Below are 17,684 nucleotides of genomic sequence, written 5' to 3'. Positions count from 1 at the left end.
ACGATTCCTATTATGGTTCCTATTATTGGATTCATGTCTCTGAAACATAAAAATATATATTGTAAAAACTCCCGTTCTTGCGTCTTGCAAAGGGTGAATTAACTACGGGTGCCACGACATGTGTAGCAGGATCTGCTTACCCTTCCAGAGCACCTGAGATCATCCCAAGTTTTTGGTGGGGTTCGTGTTTCTCAGTCTTTAGTTTTCTATGTTGTGTTTTGTGTACTGTTGTTTGTCTGATTCATTTTTGCCATGGCTATGTCAGTTTATTTTTTGCTTATGAGTTTGAATGTCATGTTGGTATCTTTCGACCATCTTTTTTAAGGCCCTTTGTGCACTTTTTTTACAATTTGTCATCACATTTTGCATCACACACTTTTAAAATCAATACGGAACAACTGTTTAAAAGTATCTGCATGAAGTCGGAGGTTGTTGCCCGTTGGTGACTGGACATCATTTTGATTTTGTCTATCATATTTGCTTTTAGTTTGTTGTTTTGCTATTTGTTTTTTTAATTTCCGTTACGGTATGCCTGGGATTGAAGGTACTTTTTTCTAGTAACTATATATTAGTCAGTTTATATATAACGTCTAAGTAACAATATAAAAACGCAAACAATTATTAGATTTTTAATTTTGCGGAGCAATTTTTTTTTCTTCCCTTGGCGGGATTCGAACTGGTTCAGACGTACTTATAGTCTAACGATATGCCTGATTAAAGTTTGGTACTTTTTTCTATGAACTATATATATTTTCAGTTTACATCTTAATCTTTACAAGTCAATTGTCTAATAACCTGTGTAAATCAGTCTTCATGGCAATTGCAGACGATAAAGTGTTAAACAGGATAGGGCATATTTCTTGAGTTTCTTGGATAATATTTGTCCATGATAATTCTTTGATGTTTTTGGAATTGAACGGACGTCCCAGTTCAAATGACTGTCGCCTCATAAAGAGCTGTTTCATTTCTTTATCTCATCCCCCATAACCTTCATTAGACATGACCTTGCTGCGTCAGATTTTCTCAGTAAGCATCTAAAAGCCTAGGACCTTATTCACGAAGGTTCCGTAAATATTTCAGTTGCGGAAATTTTACGGATGGTCTACGGAAGAAATCCGCATCTAATTCGCAACGTTTACGCCGTATTCACAAAACGTCCGTAAAGGTACCGTAGTTTACGTAAAGTTTGCGCAGTACTTATGACGTCTAAACCTAATTAAATTAAGTTTTACTGAAATGTCTGCAAACGATACAGTTTTGAACCTGTATTTACAAGTTGATGAAAATTTGCATATAGGCTATTCTTTACCTCATTAAATCAAATATGTAATAAAAAATATACCTTCATGTGCTACTTTTTGAGTAAAATGAGCTCGAAATTTTGTATATTTGCTCAAAATTCAGATTTGTGTCCGTATTTTCTTTTTCGAAAGAAAGACATAACTTTTTTGTTTTTAAAGATAAACACAAAATGGTTTTTGTTAAATAATCGGTAATTTCTGTATTTTATAAGTATCATTAAAAATTATGCAATTTTTATTCCGAAATAACTCTATATTTATCAAACGTTCATGAATAGAGGAAAAAACGTCATTTTTTGCTGCATGTTTATCAAAATTTAAAAAAATGCGCTATTTACAGTTTTATAAAATTTGGGTCACATAATCTCCTTGCAAAATGAAACAAATTGCTGTTTTAAAAAATAGGGGTCCATGCACTCGTTTTCAAATTAAATCAGTTTGAATGATAAAAATCAGTCGAAAAATGCATCTTTTCCCGATATGTCAGAGTTTGACGTCACGAAAATAACATTTTACGTTAGCAACGTCATTATCTTCCCTGTAACTGTATCGTATGCCCTTAAAACTTTTTTTTGATTATCATAGTCTACGCTGTTGTTTTCTTTGATTTTTTTTCTAAGAAATAAAATTTTCTTCATAATGAACCTCGTTTTCAGTCGTCGTTACTTTTTTCTATGTTGACTTGAAACATCACTTCGAAAGTCATTAGCTTAATTAATTCTTTTTAAAATAAATAATACTATGTTTTTTGAGTGTAAGGTATACATGTATCCAACAATACAATATATAAACATATAACCATTTTTAAAAGAGTCATGTGTCGTCTGTACATTTCGTTTTCCAAAAAATTCTTCCTCATGTCGATTTAAAACATGTAAGTCAATGAACAATATGGATGGATGGATGGATGACGGTTGAGCGTCCAGCGGGAAATTAATATTAATTAATCAGCGGAGAAGCTGCAATTGTCAATCTTAACCGTGGCGTGTTTGATTTGACTCTGCTTGGATTTAATGTAAGAACTTCCCATACTCGAGGTAAAGACGGTGCCACAAGAACAGCGAGGCGGTGTACATACGTCAATTAGAAGTCAGTTTTTAGCTGTTAAACTGAACCCCAGAAACCCGTACTTTGAATCTATTAGTCTATTATACATTTAAACACTCAATCATATCGTAATTTCATCAATTAATTCAAAATTTAAGCAAACAATCAATCAATCAATCAATCAATCAATCAATCAATCCATTAATCAATCATCTAATTTCTAATGGAACTGATGACGTCATTAATATTTTTAAAGAAACGTCAGCCATGGAGGAACAGAAGAAAACAAAGAAGCCAAGATTTACAGAAAAAGAAATAGATGCCATCGTGGACAATGTCAAAGAAAATTCTGTCATGTTGTTAAGCAAGTTTTCTGATGTTGTTTCTAATACAAGAAAAAAAGAAGCATGGAAAAAAGTACAAAACGCGGTAAACGCAGTATCCTTTACCAGCAGAACCTCAGAGGAAATAAAAAAGAAATGGGATGACATCAAGAGAGGGACCAAAAAGAAGGCTACATCTATTACAAATGAGCGGAAGAAAACAGGAGGCGGAGTTCCTAGTTTTATAGCCTTAAGTAAAATGGAAGAAGACGTTGTACATTTTGTAACAGTTGTTGGGGAAGAAAGAGTATTTGGTATCTCAACTGGTTGTGATACCATGAAGGTATGTTTTTTTTCGGATTGAAAATTTACTATCAACAGCCTAAGAGAGCGTATTAGCGCCACACAATTGTTTTATATATATTTTTTCTATGCTTCCGTTATAATGCATTATAGTATAATAATTATAATCATGATTATAAAATATCTTTTTTTTACAGAGAGAGTGAGTCGTTTATCATTCATTAAGCTTTTAATACGTTGCAGTCCGGTGTATCCGCACACCTAAAAATTTTAACTTCACTTCATTCAACTGACAAAACCAATCATTGGATAATATTGTGTGAATACATTCATAACAAACTTTTATTTCATAAAATTATCAGCTTGTACGGTTTCACCCACAAGATTTTGTGTAATGTGTGTCCAAAATTGGGGAAACCCTTGTTCTGAGAGTTCCTCAAATGTCCGTTGATTTCGCGCATGCCTTCCAAAAATAACTTACTCTCCAATCATTCACCCATATCATTGCAGTTACTTCTACGAAAGGTAGCTAAATTCACACCAAGCACACTGCCAAGGATACAGAGCAAAAATTATTGCAATCTGATAGAAATTTGACTTACGTAAAACAAATTTGATCTGATGCTGTATTTTTTTAATGGACATTGGCCCAATATTGTAAATCACGTGATTGCAGTTATTATTTCAATCTGGAACTTATCAATTTTGTTCTTTTTTATCTCGTCGGAATGCTAAAGCAATAACAAGAACAATTTTATTTGCGTTACGTTGTTGATATAACGAAATCTGAATTTCAAATTAGCTAATGCGCGGTATCACCGACCGCGCGGACACCGAAAACTCCACTGTACATCATTATCAAACACTGTATTGAATGGACATTTTATGTTTAAATGAAATAATTTGAAAGCAGTGTTTTGAATATACATTTTTGTATCTGAATTTACTGTCCATCTGCCAGTAAAATCCGGTTGCAATATATACATAAATCACAAATCAAAAATATTATGATTGATACTTATATATAAAAGAATATAGGAATACTTGTATCTCAATTTAATGCAAATAAAGAGTTTATGCGTGTTTTTATTTCATCGGATCAATATAATATTTTTCTTTTAGACACCAATAAAAGCGTCATGTGCTGAGACTGTTGTATCTGCCGTTATGCCTCCATTTGAAAATACTACTGGGAATATCACACAAGTGCTACACGTAGATCATACAAGACAAACTCCCAAAAGGCCAACAGAATCAGAAAACTACCTACCAGTAAAGCAGAAGAAAACGGATAGTGAAAGGTAAATAACACTTGAACTGAACATTATCATGAAACTATCACAACAAAAAAGACTGTTTATGTTGAAATTTAATGATTTCTGAAATAACTATGTCTTTTCAAAGCATGCACGATCAGCGTCTTTGTTTTGATGAAGGCTAAATTAATCTTTTTCCTGTACAGCAAGGCTATTTCAAATCTGAAAAGATACAATAAAAATATTATAGAATAACACAGCACTACACATATGTATATTTTTGATTTAGAAATATTAATTTGAAAAAGTTATTACTAATAATATATGTAAAATCGATGTAAAAAAGAAGATTTTGTATATAATAAATCATCAGACAGCAATCCTTCAACAAAAGAGTAATAAAACATATAGATATCATCATACGACCTTCACACTTGCATATATAATACACCGCGCTGAAGTACGTCCATTATTCATAGTTCATTATTCATTATTCAATAATGAATAATGAAATAGTTCACTATTCACTATTCAATATTAAAAAATGAATAATGAATAATGAAATGGTTTATGTTTCATTATTCAAATTGAAGCGGTGAATAGTGAAAAAATATCAAAAAAATTGACTGTGACACTATAGCTATATTTTGATTCGAAATGACCATAAGACGGTTTACTGAGAACCTAAATGCCACAATATGCATAAAAATGAGGAAATATAAAAAAGAAGATGTGGTATGATTGCCAATGAGACAAATATCCAGAAAGACCACAATGGCACAGACATTAACAACTATAGCTCACCGAACAGCCTTCAACAATGAGCAAAGCCAATACCGCATAGTCAGCTATTAAAGGCCCCGATAAGACATTGTAAAAAAATTCAAACAAAAAAACTAACAGCCTTATTTATGTTAAATAATGAACGAAAAACAAATATGTAACACATAAACAAACGACAACCAATAAATTACAGACTCCTGACTTGGGGCAGGCACATATATAAATAATGTGACGGGGTTAAACATGTTAGCCAATTTTGAATAATGAAATGGATATTTTGAATAATGGAATGGACTGCTGTGACCCTTCAGCCCCTAATTACAGATATATATATATATTCTACCTCAATCGAAAGGTTATTAAGAGAGGAACAAAATGTATATAGTCAATATGTTCTGCAACGCATTTTAAAGGAGTAACGAAGTACTTAAATATCGAAATACGCCTGAACATTGAGAAATATCCAATTTTGAATAATGAAATGGATATTTTGAAAAATGGAATGGACTGTGGCGACCCTTTAGCCCCTAATTGTAGATAAACTTTATACTTCATTCGAAAGCTGATTACGAGAGGAACAAAATGTGTAAAGTCAATATGTTCCGCAACGCATATTACAGGAGTATCGAAGGACTTAAATATCGAAATACGCGTGAACATTGAGAAATAACTTATTTGGAATAACAGATTGGACTGCTGTAACCCAACCGCTCCATATTAAGGAAAAAAATTATACACCAAATTAAAGATAATGGATAGAGGAATAAACTAAGTATAATCGGTATGTGCCGCAATGACCATTACAGAGGTTACAAAGGGAATAAATGCCAAAATACGCGTGAAAATTAAGAAATAGCCAATTTTGAATAATGAAATGGATATTTTGAATAATGGAATGGAGTGCAGCGACCCTTTAGCGCCTAATTATAGATAAACTTTATACCTCATTCGAAAGCTGATTACAAGAGGAACAACATGCTTATAATCAATATGTTCCGTAACGAATAGTAGAAGACCTTAATGCCAAAATACGCCTGAAAATTAAGAAATAGCCAATTTTGAATAATGAAATGGATATTTTGAATAAAGGAATGGACTGCGGCGACCCTTTAGCCCCTAATTATAGATAAATCTTATACCTCATTCGAAAGCTGATTACAACAGGAACAGAATGGATATAGTCAATATGTTCCGCAACGAATATTAGAAGACCTGATTGCCAAAATACGGTGAAAATTAAGAGTCAATTATGAATAATGAAATGCATATTTTGAATAATGGAATGAACTGCGGCGACCCTTTAGCTCCTATTATAGATAAACCTTAGGTAGCAATAAACAGTTAGGAAAAAATATTAAAATTTGCCCTTATAGATTTTACCATCCCCTTTTCATTGCTTTCTTGCAATATCAAGCTTACTGTTTGTGTCATACATGTGCATATGTATGTAATCAGAATCTTTCATAGATTTAATATCCAGTATATAAAATGGTAAAATATCATTTCTTTTGGGTGTATCCATGGCAACAATCTGCATTTATTTGTTATAAAATATTGCAAAAAGGGGGGAAAAGATGTCACATATTTCCCCAAAATTTGGCTAAAAGTAGAATTTCAATCGCTTGAAGTAATACCTTTTCTGAAACTGTGTACATACATCATTCAGCAAATCCAATGAAAATCATATGTCTTTCGTCTCATTTTTTTGTAAAATTGCGTCAAAAAGTTCGTGTAGAAAAAAAGTGTTTGTAAACATTACATTAATTTCTGGACCGATAGCCGGTCTAGCTATGAAAATACGGATTGTAAAACAGAAAATAGCACATAAAACATGTAAAACATAATCTTGATGCTCTTATAAACCATCTTTGAAGGCTAATTTAGCAATCAGCTTTCTAAAAATGAATTTTATTACACAATAACTTTCCTATTTGAAAAATCCACCGGGGCCAAAATGCGAAACTAAACTCCTAACTGTGTATTGCTACCTTAATAGTTAATAATTTTTTCAAATTCTCCCTTTTAACTTATTTTCTGTGTTCTGCTAGCTAAATCGAGTAAATGGCCTTTTATTTTTGAAAATTGGTTGAGTAATGAATATTTTATGAAGGTTAGCAGTTGACACTGAAACGCGACAAAAACTGATTTAAAGAAAGGTGCCAAGTCAAAGTGTAAAATCTTGTCTCTACCTCAATTTTTGGCAAAATCTTAAAAACTATACCTCTTGTGTCAGTTTTTTAATGCAGAAAATCTTAATAAGATCTCTGATGATGCAAAATTGTACAAAATTTAGCAATTTCAAGCATCAAAATGTTAATCTTTATGCCTATTGCATAGCAAAGACTTGATTAAAAGACTTGGTGATAGGGAATTAATTTCTTACATCTGATTTAACTTTACATTTAATATATGCCAAAATGTAACATGAAATCTTGATAAAAACAATAATTTGATATATTCGCAAGAAAAAAAAACAATGCGTTCAATACATAGGCTACTACATGCAGCCCAGTTCATCAGAAGCAAGGGTTAAGCCGATAGAGTACACATATAAGACTTGTGTCAACATGTCTAATTTTGGTTGCTAAGGACTATAAACAATAAAATTGACATGTATTGTCATTCTTAAACACTTAATTTCCTCAGAAGTTGATTTAGAATCTAAATATCAATAGATTTGTGGCATGAAAAGTCTTAAATTATACAATTCTGAACTTGGAAAGTATGCCATAAGGTAGCAATAAACAGTTAGGTAAAAATATTAAAATTTGCCCTTATAGATTTTACCATCCCCTTGTCATTGCTTTCTTGCAATATCAAGCTTACTGTTTGTGTCATACATGTGCATACGTATGTAATCAGAATCTTTCATAGATTTAATATCCAGTATATAAAATGGTAAAATATAATTTCTTTTGGGTGTATCCATGGCAACAATCTGCATTTATTTGTTATAAAATATTGCAAAAAGGGGGGAAAAGATGTCACATATTTCCCCAAAATTTGGCTAAAAGTAGAATTTCAATCGCTTGAAGTAATACCTTTTCTGAAACTGTGTACATACACCATTCAGCAAATCCAATGAAAATCATATGTCTTTCGTCTCATTTTTTGGTAAAATTGCGTCAAAAAGTTCGTGTAGAAAAAAAGTGTTTGTAAACATTACATTAATTTCTGGACCGATAGCCGGTCTAGCTATGAAAATACGGATTGTCAAACAGAAAATAGCACATAAAACATGTAAAACATAATCTTGATGCTCTTATAAACCATCTTTGAAGGCTAATTTAGCAATCAGCTTTCTAAAAATGAATTTTATTACACAATAACTTTCCTATTTGAAAAATCCACCGGGGCCAAAATGCGAAACTAAACTCCTAACTGTGTATTGCTACCTTAATAGTTAATAATTTTTTCAAATTCTCCCTTTTAACTTATTTTCTGTGTTCTGCTAGCTAAATCGAGTAAATGGCCTTTTATTTTTGAAAATTGGTTGAGTAATGAATATTTTATGAAGGTTAGCAGTTGACACTGAAACGCGACAAAAACTGATTTAAAGAAAGGTGCCAAGTCAAAGTGTAAAATCTTGTCTCTACCTCAATTTTTGGCAAAATCTTAAAAACTATACCTCTTGTGTCAGTTTTTTAATGCAGAAAATCTTAATAAGATCTCTGATGATGCAAAATTGTACAAAATTTAGCAATTTCAAGCATCAAAATGTTAATCTTTATGCCTATTGCATAGCAAAGACTTGATTAAAAGACTTGGTGATAGGGAATTAATTTCTTACATCTGATTTAACTTTACATTTAATATATGCCAAAATGTAACATGAAATCTTGATAAAAACAATAATTTGATATATTCGCAAGAAAAAAAAACAATGCGTTCAATACATAGGCTACTACATGCAGCCCAGTTCATCAGAAGCAAGGGTTAAGCCGATAGAGTACACATATAAGACTTGTGTCAACATGTCTAATTTTGGTTGCTAAGGACTATAAACAATAAAATTGACATGTATTGTCATTCTTAAACACTTAATTTCCTCAGAAGTTGATTTAGAATCTAAATATCAATAGATTTGTGGCATGAAAAGTCTTAAATTATACAATTCTGAACTTGGAAAGTATGCCATAAGGTAGCAATAAACAGTTAGGTAAAAATATTAAAATTTGCCCTTATAGATTTTACCATCCCCTTGTCATTGCTTTCTTGCAATATCAAGCTTACTGTTTGTGTCATACATGTGCATACGTATGTAATCAGAATCTTTCATAGATTTAATATCCAGTATATAAAATGGTAAAATATAATTTCTTTTGGGTGTATCCATGGCAACAATCTGCATTTATTTGTTATAAAATATTGCAAAAAGGGGGGAAAAGATGTCACATATTTCCCCAAAATTTGGCTAAAAGTAGAATTTCAATCGCTTGAAGTAATACCTTTTCTGAAACTGTGTACATACACCATTCAGCAAATCCAATGAAAATCATATGTCTTTCGTCTCATTTTTTGGTAAAATTGCGTCAAAAAGTTCGTGTAGAAAAAAAGTGTTTGTAAACATTACATTAATTTCTGGACCGATAGCCGGTCTAGCTATGAAAATACGGATTGTCAAACAGAAAATAGCACATAAAACATGTAAAACATAATCTTGATGCTCTTATAAACCATCTTTGAAGGCTAATTTAGCAATCAGCTTTCTAAAAATGAATTTTATTACACAATAACTTTCCTATTTGAAAAATCCACCGGGGCCAAAATGCGAAACTAAACTCCTAACTGTGTATTGCTACCTTAATAGTTAATAATTTTTTCAAATTCTCCCTTTTAACTTATTTTCTGTGTTCTGCTAGCTAAATCGAGTAAATGGCCTTTTATTTTTGAAAATTGGTTGAGTAATGAATATTTTATGAAGGTTAGCAGTTGACACTGAAACGCGACAAAAACTGATTTAAAGAAAGGTGCCAAGTCAAAGTGTAAAATCTTGTCTCTACCTCAATTTTTGGCAAAATCTTAAAAACTATACCTCTTGTGTCAGTTTTTTAATGCAGAAAATCTTAATAAGATCTCTGATGATGCAAAATTGTACAAAATTTAGCAATTTCAAGCATCAAAATGTTAATCTTTATGCCTATTGCATAGCAAAGACTTGATTAAAAGACTTGGTGATAGGGAATTAATTTCTTACATCTGATTTAACTTTACATTTAATATATGCCAAAATGTAACATGAAATCTTGATAAAAACAATAAATTTGATATATTCGCAAGAAAAAAAAACAATGCGTTCAATACATAGGCTACTACATGCAGCCCAGTTCATCAGAAGCAAGGGTTAAGCCGATAGAGTACACATATAAGACTTGTGTCAACATGTCTAATTTTGGTTGCTAAGGACTATAAACAATAAAATTGACATGTATTGTCATTCTTAAACACTTAATTTCCTCAGAAGTTGATTTAGAATCTAAATATCAATAGATTTGTGGCATGAAAAGTCTTAAATTATACAATTCTGAACTTGGAAAGTATGCCATAAGGTAGCAATAAACAGTTAGGTAAAAATATTAAAATTTGCCCTTATAGATTTTACCATCCCCTTGTCATTGCTTTCTTGCAATATCAAGCTTACTGTTTGTGTCATACATGTGCATACGTATGTAATCAGAATCTTTCATAGATTTAATATCCAGTATATAAAATGGTAAAATATAATTTCTTTTGGGTGTATCCATGGCAACAATCTGCATTTATTTGTTATAAAATATTGCAAAAAGGGGGGAAAAGATGTCACATATTTCCCCAAAATTTGGCTAAAAGTAGAATTTCAATCGCTTGAAGTAATACCTTTTCTGAAACTGTGTACATACACCATTCTGCAAATCCAATGAAAATCATATGTCTTTCGTCTCATTTTTTGGTAAAATTGCGTCAAAAAGTTCGTGTAGAAAAAAAGTGTTTGTAAACATTACATTAATTTCTGGACCGATAGCCGGTCTAGCTATGAAAATACGGATTGTCAAACAGAAAATAGCACATAAAACATGTAAAACATAATCTTGATGCTCTTATAAACCATCTTTGAAGGCTAATTTAGCAATCAGCTTTCTAAAAATGAATTTTATTACACAATAACTTTCCTATTTGAAAAATCCACCGGGGCCAAAATGCGAAACTAAACTCCTAACTGTGTATTGCTACCTTAATAGTTAATAATTTTTTCAAATTCTCCCTTTTAACTTATTTTCTGTGTTCTGCTAGCTAAATCGAGTAAATGGCCTTTTATTTTTGAAAATTGGTTGAGTAATGAATATTTTATGAAGGTTAGCAGTTGACACTGAAACGCGACAAAAACTGATTTAAAGAAAGGTGCCAAGTCAAAGTGTAAAATCTTGTCTCTACCTCAATTTTTGGCAAAATCTTAAAAACTATACCTCTTGTGTCAGTTTTTTAATGCAGAAAATCTTAATAAGATCTCTGATGATGCAAAATTGTACAAAATTTAGCAATTTCAAGCATCAAAATGTTAATCTTTATGCCTATTGCATAGCAAAGACTTGATTAAAAGACTTGGTGATAGGGAATTAATTTCTTACATCTGATTTAACTTTACATTTAATATATGCCAAAATGTAACATGAAATCTTGATAAAAACAATAATTTGATATATTCGCAAGAAAAAAAAACAATGCGTTCAATACATAGGCTACTACATGCAGCCCAGTTCATCAGAAGCAAGGGTTAAGCCGATAGAGTACACATATAAGACTTGTGTCAACATGTCTAATTTTGGTTGCTAAGGACTATAAACAATAAAATTGACATGTATTGTCATTCTTAAACACTTAATTTCCTCAGAAGTTGATTTAGAATCTAAATATCAATAGATTTGTGGCATGAAAAGTCTTAAATTATACAATTCTGAACTTGGAAAGTATGCCATAAGGTAGCAATAAACAGTTAGGTAAAAATATTAAAATTTGCCCTTATAGATTTTACCATCCCCTTGTCATTGCTTTCTTGCAATATCAAGCTTACTGTTTGTGTCATACATGTGCATACGTATGTAATCAGAATCTTTCATAGATTTAATATCCAGTATATAAAATGGTAAAATATAATTTCTTTTGGGTGTATCCATGGCAACAATCTGCATTTATTTGTTATAAAATATTGCAAAAAGGGGGGAAAAGATGTCACATATTTCCCCAAAATTTGGCTAAAAGTAGAATTTCAATCGCTTGAAGTAATACCTTTTCTGAAACTGTGTACATACACCATTCAGCAAATCCAATGAAAATCATATGTCTTTCGTCTCATTTTTTGGTAAAATTGCGTCAAAAAGTTCGTGTAGAAAAAAAGTGTTTGTAAACATTACATTAACTTCTGGACCGATAGCCGGTCTAGCTATGAAAATACGGATTGTCAAACAGAAAATAGCACATAAAACATGTAAAACATAATCTTGATGCTCTTATAAACCATCTTTGAAGGCTAATTTAGCAATCAGCTTTCTAAAAATGAATTTTATTACACAATAACTTTCCTATTTGAAAAATCCACCGGGGCCAAAATGCGAAACTAAACTCCTAACTGTGTATTGCTACCTTATACCTCATTCGAAATTTGATTACAAGAAGAAGAAAATGTATATAGTCAATATGTTAAGCAACGAATATTAGAAGACCTAAATGCCAAAGTACGCGTGAAAATTGAGAAATAGCCAATTTTGAATAATGAAATGGATATTTTGAATAATGGAATGGACTGCAGCGACCCTTTAGCCCCTAATTATAGATAAATCGTATACATCATTCGAAAGCTGATTACAAGAGGAACAAAATGTATATAGTCAATATGTTCCGCAACGAATATTAGAAGACCTGATTGCTAAAATACTCCTGAATATTAAGAAAAAGTCAATTTTGAATAATAAAATGGATATTTTGAATAATGAAATGGACTGCGGCGACCCTTTAGCCCCTAATTATAGATAAATCGTATACCTCATTCGAAAGCTGATTACAAGAGGAACAAAATGTATATAGTCAATATGTTCCGCAACGAATATTACAAGACCTAAATGCCAAAATACGCGTGAAAATTGAGAAATAGCCAATTTTAAATAATGAAATGAATATTTTGAATAATGGAATGGACTGCGGCGACCCTTTAGCCCCTAATTATAGATGAATCGTATACATCATTCGAAAGCTGATTACAAGAGGAATAAAATGTATCTATTCAATATGTTCCGCAACGAATATTAGAGGACCTTATTGCCAAAATACGCGTGAAAATTAAGAAAATTTAAGTCAATTTTGAATAATGAAATGGATATTTTGAATAATGGAATGGACTGCGGCGTCCCTTTAACCCCTATTATAGATAAACCTTATTACAAGAAGAACAAAATGTATATAGCCAACATGTTCCGCAACGAATATTAGAAGACCTAAATGCCAAAATACGCGTGAAAATTGAGAAATAGCCAATTTTGAATAATAAAATGGATATTTTGAATAATGGAATGGACTGCGGCGACCCTTTAGCCCCCAATTATAGATAAATCGTATACCTCATTCGAAAGCTGGTTACAAGAGTTACAAAATGTAAATAGTCAATATGTTCCGCAACGCATTTTAGAGGAGTAATGAAGGACTTAAATATCGAAATACGCGTGAACATTGAGAAATAGCCAATTTTGAATAATAAAATGGATATTTTGAATAATGGAATGGACTGCGGCGACCCTTTAGCCCCCAATTATAGATAAATCGTATACCTCATTCGAAAGCTGATTACAAGAGGAACAAAATGTATATAATCGATATGTTCCGCAACGAATATTAAAAGACCTAAATGCCAAAATACGCGTGAAAATTAAGAAATAGCCATTTTGAATAATGAAATTGATATTTTGAATAATGGAATGGACTGCTGCGACCCTTTAGCTCCTAATCATAAATAAACCTTATACCTCATTCGAAAGCTGGTTACAAGAGTTACAAAATGTAAATAGTCAATATGTTCCGCAACGCATTTTAGAGGAGTAATGAAGGACTTAAATATCGAAATACGCGTGAACATTGAGAAATAGCCAATTTTGAATAATGAAATGGATATTTTGAATAATGGAATGGACTGGCAGGACCCTTTAGTCCCTAATTACAGATATATATCATACATCAATCGAAAGCTTATCAAGAGAGGAAAAATGTATATAGTCAATATGTTCTACAACAGATATTACAGGAGTAACCAAGGACTTAAATATCGAAATACGCGTGAACATTGAGAAATAGCCAATTTTGAATAATGAAATGGATATTTTGAATAATGGAATGGACTGGCAGGACCCTTTAGTCCCTAATTACAGATATATATTAGACCTCAATTGAAAGCTTATTTAGAGAGGAACAAAAGGTATATAGTCAATGTGTTCTCCAACGGATATTACAGGAGTAACAAAGGACTTAAATATCGAAATACGCGTGAACATTGAGATATGGCTTATTTTGAATAATGAAATGGACTGCTGCTACCCTTCAGTTCCTAGTCAAGGCAAAATTTATACACTAAATTATAACTAAAGCTTATTGATAAAGAAATAAACTCAATATAAACGATTTGTGCCGCAATGACCATTAGAGGTGTTACGGAGGACCTAAATGCCAAAATACGCGCGAAAATTAAGAAGTAGCGAATTTTGAATAATGAAATAGATATTTTGAATAATGAAATAGATATTTTGAATAATGAAATAGATATTTTGAATAATGAAATAGATATTTTGAATAATGGAATGGACCGCTGCGACCCTTTAGCCCCTAATTATAGATAAACCTTAATCTCATTCAAAAGCTTATTACGAGAGGAACAAAATGTTTATAGTCAACATGTTCCGCAACCAATATTAGAGGCGAAACGGAGGATTTAAATATCGAAATACGCGTGAACATTGAGAAATAGCTTATTTTGAATCATGGAGTGGACTGCTGCAACCCTTCATTCCCTAATCGAGGCAAAATGTATACACCAAATTAAAGCTTATTAGTAGAGGAAAAAACTGAGTATAAACGATATGTGCCGCAATGACATATAAAGGTGTGACGGAGGACCTTAATACCATATGCGCGCGAAAAGTAATAGCGAATTTTGAATAATGAAATAGATATTTTGAATAATGGAATGGACGACTGCGACCCTTTAGCCCCTAATTATAGATAAACCTTATACCTCATTCGAAAGTTTATTACGACAGGAACAAAATATATATAATTTAAATGTACAGCAACGCATATTAGAAGAGAAATTAAGGACCTAACTATCGAAATACGCGTGAACATTGAGAAATAGCTTATTTTGAATCATGGAGTGGACTGCTGCAACCCTTCATTCCCTAATCGAGGCAAAATGTATACACCAAATTAAAGCTTATTAGTAGAGGAAAAAACTGAGTATAAACGATATGTGCCGCAATGACATATAAAGGTGTGACGGAGGACCTTAATACCATATGCGCGCGAAAAGTAATAGCGAATTTTGAATAATGAAATAGATATTTTGAATAATGGAATGGACGACTGCGACCCTTTAGCCCCTAATTATAGATAAACCTTATACCTCATTCGAAAGTTTATTACGACAGGAACAAAATATATATAATTTAAATGTACAGCAACGCATATTAGAAGAGAAATTAAGGACCTAACTATCGAAATACGCTTGAACATTAGAAATAGCTTATTTTGAATCATGGAATGACTGCTGCAACCCTTCATTCCCTAATCAAAGCAAAATTTGTACACCAAATTGCAGCTTATGGATAGAGGAATAAACTGATTATAAACGATATGTGCCGCAATGACCATTATAGGTGTTACGGAGGACCCGAATGCCAAAAATACGCGCGAAAATTACGAAATAGCCAATTTTGAATAATGAAATGGATATTTTGAATAATGGAATGGACTGCTGCGACCCTTTAGCCCCTAACTATAGATAAACCGTATACTTCATTCGAAAGCTTATAAGAAGAGGAAAAAAATGTCTATAGTCAACTTGTTCCGCAACGAATATTAGAGGAGAAACGAAGGATTTAAATATCGAAATACGCGTGAACATTGAGAAATAGCTTATTTTGAATAATGGAATGGACTGCTGCAACCCTTCAGTCCCTTATCAAAGCAAAATTTGTACACTAAATTGCAGCTTGTGGATATAGGAATAAACTGAGTATAAACAATATGTGCCGTAATGACCATTAGAGGTGTTACGGAGGACCAAAATGCCAAAATACGCGCGAAAATTAAGAAATAGCGAATTTTGAATAATGAAATAGATATTTTGAATAATTGAAATAGACTGGCAGGAATCTTCAGCCCCTTATTACAGATATTTCAATCGAAAGCTTATGAAGAGAGGAACAAAAGGTATATAGTCAATACGTTCCGCAACGGATCTTACAGGAGTAAACAAGGACTTAAATAACGACGAAATACGAAAAACACAATGGATTTTAAGTTTATAAATATGTCTGATCACAAATAGAATACGGCGCAAGAGAAATTCTGAAAAAAACCTGGCAACTGTTAAGGCCAATCGAGAACATCGCTGCAATGATGAGGAAATTCTCAAATGGCGAGAAGTAGGGAAGGACTCACCCTGGATTGTCAAAGACATGAAAGATGTTGACACGAGGTAAAGGTCTACAAAATTATAACCTTATGCTGGAAAGAGGAAACATTTTGCAAATGGGGATTTGAGAGACTAAACATGCAGCTGACTTCCGCAAAGAGAGAGACCGATCGAGTTGTGCAAATTGTGAGCTAAGGGATGAAAAAATCCAGACGCATCGAGAACGTTTCACAACTTCCTTATTTTTAATAAGGATTATAGGATCGGAAATGTTAGGATATGTTTTGAAGGCCCGAAAACTGGGTCTAAAAACCAGTGAATTGGGGATAATGGTTTTGTGGTGACCTATAGCTAAATTGTTTTTTTTTTTTTTATTGTTAGGATAAAGACATTCATCCAATAGTGAACATGGAGTTAGTAGTGGAAAACGTCAAAGCCCTGAGAGGTATAGCCAAAATGAACCACTTTCGAAGGTACTCCCGGTTGAGGAAAGATCAGTTGGTTGAGAGTTGATAGAAAAGAAGACAAATCTTAAATTTCATCGTCGTCCCAAACCCCACACGAGGAAGGAGATTACCACCAAGGCAAAACAACTTGGATTGAAAGAGGTTAGCAGGTTGTCGATAGATCGACTGCCAAAGAAGGTGCAGGAAAAGATTTGGGAAGATAAGAAAGCCATTGGGAATAAAATTGAGGTACATTCGCCGAAGAAAGCTTTTAAATTTCTATTTACTAGTACTACCTGGGATATGACCCCCATTATTGGCATGGATGTGCAGACCTCTCTTGAGGTCTCTCGGATGTCACGGATGGAACTTATAGAAAATTGGGATCTTGATAGCGGTGTTTGTTGGTATTGTTCTGGCGAACAAGATCGTCCAGGACATCGATATAGGTGTGTGTGGAGTTGGCTGAAAAGTATTTGAACATTTTCTCTTTCATGGTGCGGCTCCAACGTTTGAAAATACTCGACTTCTCTTCGTTTCTGATGGAGTAGAGATCGATAACATGCTTTTGAAGC

At 32.5% G+C, this 17,684-nt stretch overlaps 1 protein-coding gene across 1 annotated transcript; it reads left to right on the top strand.

Moving 5' to 3' along the window:
* The first annotated feature begins 2,575 nt into the window (after positions 1 to 2,575).
* Positions 2,576 to 4,279, top strand: LOC143078542 (myb-related transcription factor, partner of profilin-like). Its single transcript, XM_076253402.1, has 2 exons — positions 2,576 to 3,014; positions 4,097 to 4,279. The coding sequence occupies exons 1-2, from the start codon at positions 2,616 to 2,618 to the stop codon at positions 4,277 to 4,279; spliced, it is 582 nt and encodes a 193-aa protein (XP_076109517.1). The 5' UTR covers positions 2,576 to 2,615.
* Positions 4,280 to 17,684: the final 13,405 nt, after the last annotated feature.

The sequence above is a fragment of the Mytilus galloprovincialis genome, chromosome 6 (genome assembly GCF_965363235.1).
Source record: "Mytilus galloprovincialis chromosome 6, xbMytGall1.hap1.1, whole genome shotgun sequence".
Lineage (NCBI taxonomy): Eukaryota > Metazoa > Mollusca > Bivalvia > Mytilida > Mytilidae > Mytilus > Mytilus galloprovincialis.
This window is presented reverse-complemented; position numbering and strand designations above follow the sequence as displayed.

What these genes read in the sequence shown, in the direction of transcription:
- LOC143078542 (XM_076253402.1), top strand. Translation starts at nt 2,616, where the DNA reads ATGGAGGAACAGAAGAAAACAAAGAAGCCAAGATTTACAGAAAAAGAA. An exon ending in CTGGTTGTGATACCATGAAG is followed by an intron (nt 3,015 to 4,096) that starts GTATGTTTTTTT and finishes TTTTTCTTTTAG; the next exon opens with ACACCAATAAAAGCGTCATG.